Genomic DNA, 9,056 nt, shown 5'->3' on the forward strand with positions numbered 1-9,056 from the left:
CACAAATAAACAAACGAAGTGTTCGATCGTTTAAATAGCTGCTCGCCAGATTTTATTGCATTATAAAGAAAAGTTATTGAAACTAAATACAACTAAATAAACAACAACAACTAAAACAAATAACAACAACTACTAATAACAATAACTAAATAAACAACAATTAAATTCCATTCGTTTAGCATTGCGTCATATGTTGTTCCTACTAAATCGAAGTAGTTGTGTTTTTTTCATATTATACCCAATTGCCATTCTAGTAAACCTGAAAAATAAGATAAAAGCAATGGTAAGCAATGTGAGCTCCAAGCAACAGCCTTGGAGCTCACATTCGCTATTTTTTAATCTTTAAATCTGGCAACAGTGCCCTTGGCGGCAAACAAGTATAATCTCGTTTTATTTCGACGGATAATTTGCGAAACATGGCCTCTAAAATCATGTATGACTTTAAATGGAATATAGAAGATTTTACTACCCGTAGGAATGATAGGTACAGTAAACAATTTTGGCCTTTTGAGGGAAGAGTATTTGTTGATCGCTTTGGGAAAGTTTATAATCCATGCTGTATCATTTCTTATGAGAGTGAAGGAAATGATAGCGAAAGAGAAGTTACTGTATTCTATTTAAAATTTGATGGTACGATACCGGAAGACTTAAAAGTTACTTATCTTGCTATTCGAATTCAAGGTATAGATGAATGTATATTTCATTCAGATTCTGAAAAGCTTTATGTTAAACATGGCAGAGTTTTGCTGTTTCGTCTTTTTACACAAAAAGGAACTTTAAGGGTTGCTCATGAAGTCATGAAGTACAAAAGTAGACACGATTATATTGAAATAGAATTTACATTTCTAATGTACTTTCGCGATCCTGTTACTCCAAAACGGACCATCACTCCTGCAATAAATATCCCACGTAAAAGACGTTGTTATTTATGCTCGGACTTTAAACACCTATATGAGTCCAAAAAGATGTCTGACGTAACTATTACTGTTGGTGGTGTCTCTCTTCTCGCCCACAAACTAGTGCTCGTGACTCACTCTCCTGTTTTTACAGGTATGTTTGACAATGATTGCTTGGAATCCAACACGAAAACCATCCAAATTACCGATGTAGATGCCTCTGTTTTTGATAATTTTTTGAAATGTCTCTACTGCAGTGAAATCGGTGACAAAAGTTATGATATGGTTCGTAATCTGTACGTGCTTGCAGATAAGTATGCGGTTGATGCTCTTAAAGATGATTGTAGGGACATACTGGAGGCTGAATTAAATGAAGGTACTGTTTGTCCACTTCTTGAGATGTCCTATTTGTTTAAGGATGAAACTTTGAAAGGAAAGGCGGTTGAATTTATTAAGCAACATTTTTCTGCAGTGAGTAAAAAGCCAGAATGGTTGAAAATATGCGAAGATCATCCCAAAATAGCCTCAGATGTTTTGAGAATGGTTACCTTATTTTTGGATGATATGTCAAAACTCAAATAAAAAGTAAGATTAAAATAAAAGTTTTTTTCAACAAAAAGTTTTTTTAAAATTATTTATGGGACTAGCATATTTGTTTTTTTAGCGTGGTCAAAAATTCTTTTTGAAATGTACTGTATTTTTTTCATATATTGATTAATTATCGATTTTAATCTCATATTTTTTAAAAAGTAAATAGTACTTATCATCAAAGTTAATTTTAATGTTAATAATGTAATTTAAAAGATTTACTTATTTTATTTAACGAAATAAAATTTATTTCATGTATGGTCGCAAATCTTGGAAGAATATTTGATTCAGTGTAATCAATTTGTAATATTTTTTTATTAGGGCACCATTATATTTCTAATTTTTGCTAGAAATTGCGAAATATGGTACAATTACTGCCTTTTTTCCGTCATAAATCACTGAAAATACAATAGACCTTTTTTAATTTTATATAACATTTTCCTTAATTTTTGGAAGTTGTTTAATTTGTTTTCCATAGTTTTGGATTTTATTGTTCAAACAGTTATTTCAGTAGTTTAATTTAATAATTACCCATCATGTTCTAGATGTTTACTAAAATACGGGTTTTTCTAAACTCTTTTTTTTATTGCAATTTATTTAGATAATTATTCTTCCAATTATGAATGAAATATATTTCGTATCATAAAAGAATCAATTTTCAATTCAAAACTTTTATTAGAGAAATTTGTTTTTTATTGCTTGACTATTACTATTTTAAACAATGTTATTTATATACATGGCATCACGCTTAATATATTTTACTTATCGAATAGTGCAATGGTTACTAATGTTATAAAGTTTAGTTTATAAAATTTAGATTTTCTATGTGAAATTTTGTGTTAATAATAATGCTTTAAAACATACACGTTATAAGTTTTTTATTAAAAAGAATTACCTGATGAAACATAATTAAAGCTTTTATGATGCTAAAATATGAAATCCCGCGCAACAAAATCCAGAAAATGGGTTCCTCTAACAAATGCCCTGGTTTAAACAACGCCAAAAAGAAGTTTACTTTGGCAAATAAGTTTGGTACAGTACAGGCCTGCTTAGACGATCCAATTTCTTGGACAGAGATTGATTGATATTGATGGAAACTTGTTTTGCTTTGAGCTTGGATCGTGTAAACAAACATCCCAGAACTTGGTGCAACTTCTTGGACGATAGTAGAGCATCTTCTACTTTCCAGCCAAGTTTTTTCTCCCTTCAATCAGCGTCGTAGGTTTTGTGACGTCAACAAGTAGGCAGCAAATTATGTCATTTTGTTGTCTGTTTTCATATATTTTTCAAATAAATTGATTTGCTGCGGTTTATTTGTGTTATCGTGATTTTATATGAATTTATTCAGTAATTTTAAAGTCATATATGTATGACTTTATAATGTTGAATATGTACAATGCGTATGTGCAAGTTTTTCCTCCGACCAATCAGTGACATTCAAGAACTTGGATAGTGTCAATGAATCATCCAATTTCTTGGACCGAGAAATCCCTCCAATTTCTCGGATTCAAGAACTTGGACCGTGTAAACAGGCCTTACGGATTATAAAATCAATATAGGGTTATAAGAAGATTGATGGAATTTAAAGTAATCTTCTTCACGAAAGCTAAGTTCCGCAGTGGACTGATCGTTAAGATCACGGAAGTCAAGCATCACTGGCTGCGGTCAGTCTGTGTAGGGACCGAGGATGTGCGGTATTGGACCTCGTTAAACTGTGCTACCGTAAAGTGCTCGACTTCATGCGCAGGTCCCAGACCGTCGCCAATAGCCCATTGTACAGCTCTAGTGCGACGTAAATTAACAATAACATCACGAAAGCTCACTCCACCCAGTTAAAATTCCTAAATTGACCAATGGCAAGTTCCAATATTCGCACCGGTGTCAGCGGTTACACTGGTTTGCCGCACCAACCATTCCAATATTCAAACCAGTGACACCAGTTACGCACGAAGTGCACCAGGTTTCTGGTCGGTTTGGCCAGTTCGCATGACGTCATTACCCTTATTTGTATACAAACTTTATTAGACTGCTGTTGAGATTGTCATAATTTTGCTGTATTTTTGAATGGATATTATAAATTTGTTATAAAAACTTGTTTTATCATTGGAAATAAATTTTCTTGTATTAAGTTGAAATATAATAGTTACTAGGAGGCTCCGCCCCCTGCTCGCTAACCCCCTAGAATTGCTACGCAATTCTGTGTGGTTCTTTGTCGTGAACCGTGGCTCGCTCGCCAATGAACACAATGTTCTAGCACAAAGACATAGTATATTATCATCAAAGACGTAGCATTTTATCATCAAAGACATAGTATTGTACTTATGTAGAAGAATTCTATCAATGTTCTTATTGGCTTTTAAAAAAGTATATTAGCTATTTAGATTGTACATGGTGAAAAAATCAAAACATTAGCTAAATGAGAAACATATTAGCAAAATAAATTATCAAATATTGCAGTTACTCACCTAAATTCAACTAAATGTGTATAATAAATTAGTTAATGCTAGAAATTCTGAAAGTTTTAGAAAAAAATTTTATTATTTAAAAATATAAACTTTAAACCCTAACTTTTCCTTGTGAGATAATAACCCTCAAAAAGTCTTTCATTTTCAAGAACACAAAAATTTGTTTTATCGCCAAATGAAATATTTTTTGGTGATCAGCATTATTGAAATCAATTTCTATATTAATTAACATTTGTGATAAAGTACATAACATTTTAGAACAAAATAAGGATGTTTTACATACAATAAATTAAAATGCATGGCTGTTAGCATTACCCGAGAAATACCACGTGGAGGTCGCCATGCTGCATTTCTAATCGGGGAGTTTTGATTTTGGCAGTTCCCCTTGCCTACTGCCAATAGAAGTTTCAATTAAATTTTTTCCAAAAAACATTTTTTTCCGCAAAGCTCTAAGAAATTAACACTAAGCGAAACACAATTATAGATTTGGCATCTTGGAGCAATTACTGAAAGGCTGTCAAATGACTTAACTCTTGACAGACCAACATAAAGTTGTCAATGACTAAAAACTTGTTTAGTCAATACTAAACTTGTTTTCTCTAAAATCTGATCTTGTGACTTATTTATAGTCATGGAGAAGGCCAGCCTAATTAATTCCTAATTGAGTTTAATTTAAATATTATCATGTTTTTAGGGCATGAATCTGAATTGAACAACCTGATAATCCTCACTCTGGTTATTGTTTCCGTTTCTAAAAGCGCTATATGTTGAGCCACCTCATGTGACGTTTTTAGCAGCAATCATTGGTCGATTTTCTAACGTTGTCATTCGGGTAGTTGTAATGAGGCTTTTTTTTTGGTGCCGTGTAAGAGAAATATATATATAGATTATTGGAAATGTATTCTGTAGATGAATCGTCTTGATGCTGTTTATAGCAATGGATATCATTCGTAAACGTTTTATTTCTGTTGTTGTTGTTGTTACTTTACATCGCACTAGAGCTGCACAATGGGCTATTGGCGACGGTCTGGGAAACATCCCGGAGGATGATCCGAAGACATGCCATCACAATTTTGATCCTCTGCGGAAGGGGTGGCACCCCCGCTTCGGTAGCCCGACGACCTGCGCGCGAACGTTTTATTCGTATGTTTTTGTTTTCAAAACTAAGAATTCATCTGAATTTTGATATGTTTGGTGATTACATTTACATGATAGATTCACATAGAAAGAATTTAGACTTGTGATTTTCAATAAACATATTGTTTTGTAAATCAAACAACAATCCAAAGCATTGTTAAATTTGTAATAGCGATAGAACTTTAAAATCAGTAGAAGATTTATTGCTTTATATGCATTCATAAACATTTTCGTCCAATGTATATTGGTTTTAAAATAAACAAATCCAATCAATATTTGATTGTTAAATATATTTCTTTTGTTTTATAAATTTTTCATATATCCTTTCTATATTCCATAACAGACTTGGAACGATGAATATTATCCTAGCTTAATAACAAATTATGCTTTTAGTTTTTACTGTATTATACATCATATGAGTTTCATTAAAGGGATTGACCTAAGTTGTTAAACTAGGCCTTCAATGTATTATGCTTATAATTTGTATTGTATGTACTATTTCTATTACTTTTTATAATATTAAATCACTTCTGATAACCACAACGTAGTAGTGATGATATGGAAATCTATCCTGATCTGCACCTCCTTCAGCACACGTGCAAATCAATGTCTTAGATTAATAACAGATGATATTATATAAGAGTTTAGTTTGTGAAAAAGGATCATCAATAGAGCACAACGACAAAGGTCGTTGTTTATTGGCCTGTGTTATTAGAACTAGGCTTTTAATGCCAAAGGTTTTTAACAATTATATTTCTTTCATAATTGTTAACTAAAATAAATTCTGAATATCACAATATAATAAACATTTTAGTATTATATTATGACATGATAATTTTGAACAATATGAAGATTTTATATGTTATTGGTAAATTTTTAATTTAAGCTATGATTCTGTTTAAAATTTTAAAAAAATCGACTTCTATTTGCATTTCTTATTAGTTCATTACTTTTTGTTTCTAGATTTCTATTTCTTAATGATAATTATTTTTTAATTCACGGTATTTATTACGTGATTATTGATCTATATGTAATATAAGTATTTATTTTTTATAACACTAACTTGAAAATTTCTGAAACACTTATTAATAACTGTTGTTTTATTTACTTTTTTTTGAATTATACTACTAAATCTAACTTTTGGCAAATTTTTTTTAAAAAGATGACTGAAATAAGTGAATTATTGACTTGCCTGTGTCATCTTAAACTTTCGGGTTAATATTTAAACTTATTTTAGAAGTTTGATTTAAAAAATTTCTGAAAAATACAATTTAATAGTTATGACAGGGAGATTTAACTTTGTATGCACCATTATTTCACAATAATTGCAAACAATAGTTAAGTTTATCTTAAACGATTTTAAACTTGATGGCAAAGGTTGCTGTCACTATGTGTAATTATATTACCACAAATTTAAATATTTCTGTCCAACATAGAAAATTTTTTATTATAACAATATCTGCAGATTACAATGTTAGTGAATTTCGTTTTTTTGAATGTAAACAAATAAAAGCGCTTTATCATTAGTTCATCTCTTGTTTTGTTGCAACATTTTTGTTTCTTAGTTTTTTTTAAAAAAATTTCAGTTTTATATATATATTTTACAATAAAATTATATTGTTGTGTTAAAACATTTTTTTTTACTTAAATACAATAATTGTATAGTTGTAATGGAATAAATACTAAAGCTCCCACTTGTAGCAAAATTAAAATATCTTTCCCTCTTTTTAACACAAACTCATTTCAGGTAAGTATGTTATCTATTTATAAATATTTCTCCCATGTGGCACCATGGTATTTCTCTATATATTAGCAACACTGTTTAGTGTTTCAAAGTAAATTTTAAACAGCATAAGTGCTTCACAGTAGAATTCAAGAAAAGTGGCTTGACAACTATTTTCTTTCTATTGCTAATACTATTAATGCTAAAATAGAATTTCAAATAACTGGTAAAATAAAAAAAAAATTTGAAAAAAAGAATTCAACAAGTAGCTTTTCATACAGAAATGTTAACTATATAAAAACTTGCAGCACCTCCACATACCAGGCAGTGGATGCTCAGACTTTAAACCGAATGGCCCTTTTTTTTCTCCTCGTAATTAATCAAATTTGTTTGTCCATGTGCTATTTGTAAATTAATAAAAATATTTGGCACTAAGCTTTACAGTTAGTTATGCATTAAGTATTTATTTAGAGTCATCTTGTAATTTTATAGAAATAAACACCATAAATAAAATATGGTTTTATAATATGTAATTAAGTTTGGTAAAGTTTGATAATTTTTTCATGATACCTTAGAGCATGGTCTAAAATTAATTTATTCACTTAAACTCGCTTTTCAGTTAAGTATTTTTTATTAATTGTGTGTGGGTAATTTTGAAAACCAGAATTTTCAGAAAATCCTTATCTTGTGAATGGGAAAATTGAAGTGAAATATATAAATACTATATATTTTGGTTTTATTATCCAGTATTAGGAGGGATTTTTTTACCTTACAGTAATCTAATTTTTCCAGAGTTTTTTCCTCTGTGTTAACTATTTTGTTAAAATTGTGATCTAAGTACTTTCAACTGGGGCAACAGCTAAAAGGTGAAAAAAAAATTTGGTTAATATATTCTTTAAAACTAATTATGCTGTTAGGATTAGAGGTGGGTTTGAAGTATTAAAATATTAAATACTGTTGTGCTCTGCATTCGACTTGATTACCGTTAAAGTTTATATAGTGTACAAGAGAATTTTGAAAGGTGACTTAACTTCACGCCAAAGGTGGCTGGTATAAAAATATCTTACAATATGTTCAGTAATAAAAATTAACTAACTTCTTTTTTTTTTATATATATATATAAATGCTTAACCTGCATCTACGAAAAAAATCTCACAGCTGGATTTTGATCTTTTTAGTCTTATCTAACACATGGTTATTTTCAATTTCTGTTAGAGGAACTGAGGAAGTTTCACTTTAAAATTTCTTCATGTAAACAACTTAGCCTTCGTGAAAAATTTCAGTATGAAAATATATTTATTACACAGTTGAAGTCAATTTGCTCATAAACATTGCACCATCTCTATCAAAATAGAGGCTGTGTTAATTTTTCTAAATTCTAGCAATCAAATTTTAAACTTATTTTAACTGTTTGTCATTTACATTTAAGCTTACAATGAGAGACATTTCAAAGATGCCATCTCATGCATTTGAAATGCTATCAAATTAAAATTTTAAAAGATCTTATTATATTAAGATAAAGTTGCTCTCTTGTGAAAATTCATTATAACAGTAAGTTTATTATATATTTAAAGTCAGTTAATTTCACTATTAACATGAAAAATGAAGCTTAAAGCAAGCTAAATATTTTTTTTTTTTAAATTTAAAAAATCAAAACTCACTCTGGGCAAGGGGGAAAAAAATAGTGTGTAACAATTAATTTTTCAAAAATATGATTTCCAAAATATTTCGAAGAAAAACAATAAAAATTGTACTAAGCAGATTTTTATTTTTCTCTTTAATTTTGTTAATATTTAAATATAAAACTTACTGAGATGATGGATGCATTTTAAAATAAACATTTAAATAGGAAAAATATGCAATAAGGAACAGAAACTAATATATATGATAGAAGTTTTACTTTCTATCAACTAAATTTAAAATAAATGAGATAAACTGAAACTAATCATGATATTTTGCTTTATTATATAAAACAGCTTTAAATATCTGGAAATATATATTCATTAACAAGTAATGCAAAACTAGAATGGTCAAGAAATAAATATAATAGAAGAAAAAATGAATTTGTTATCACTAATATATTTTTCTCAAAGATTCGCGATCGCAACACTCGAATACGCCATCTGGGGAGAGACCGGTTTCATGTCTTTAGCCCTTCTCCCTTCCCTCTCCTCCTCTTTTCAGTTGTATGGATGGTGTTTTCTACACTAGGGAGCGTTCATGGAGTCTAGAGTATGTTATGGAGAC

General features: G+C 29.7%; 1 protein-coding gene across 2 annotated transcripts in view; it reads left to right on the forward strand.

Moving 5' to 3' along the window:
- The first annotated feature begins 305 nt into the window (after positions 1–305).
- Positions 306–9,056, forward strand: part of LOC107439678 (TD and POZ domain-containing protein 5-like) — a 64,250-nt gene continuing 55,499 nt past the window's right edge. Inside the window, exons 1-2 of one of the 2 annotated variants that reach the window (XM_071186881.1) lie at positions 306–1,481; positions 4,644–5,554. In XM_071186881.1, the coding sequence (XP_071042982.1) occupies positions 417–1,478 (1,062 nt within the window). In that variant the 5' untranslated portion in view covers positions 306–416 and the 3' untranslated portion in view covers positions 1,479–1,481; positions 4,644–5,554. Of the gene's footprint in view, positions 1,482–4,643; positions 5,555–9,056 lie in introns of those variants that run through there. The other variant, XM_071186880.1, reaches the window with a different exon arrangement.

Source organism: Parasteatoda tepidariorum, chromosome 10 (assembly GCF_043381705.1).
Source record: "Parasteatoda tepidariorum isolate YZ-2023 chromosome 10, CAS_Ptep_4.0, whole genome shotgun sequence".
Classification (NCBI taxonomy): domain Eukaryota; kingdom Metazoa; phylum Arthropoda; class Arachnida; order Araneae; family Theridiidae; genus Parasteatoda; species Parasteatoda tepidariorum.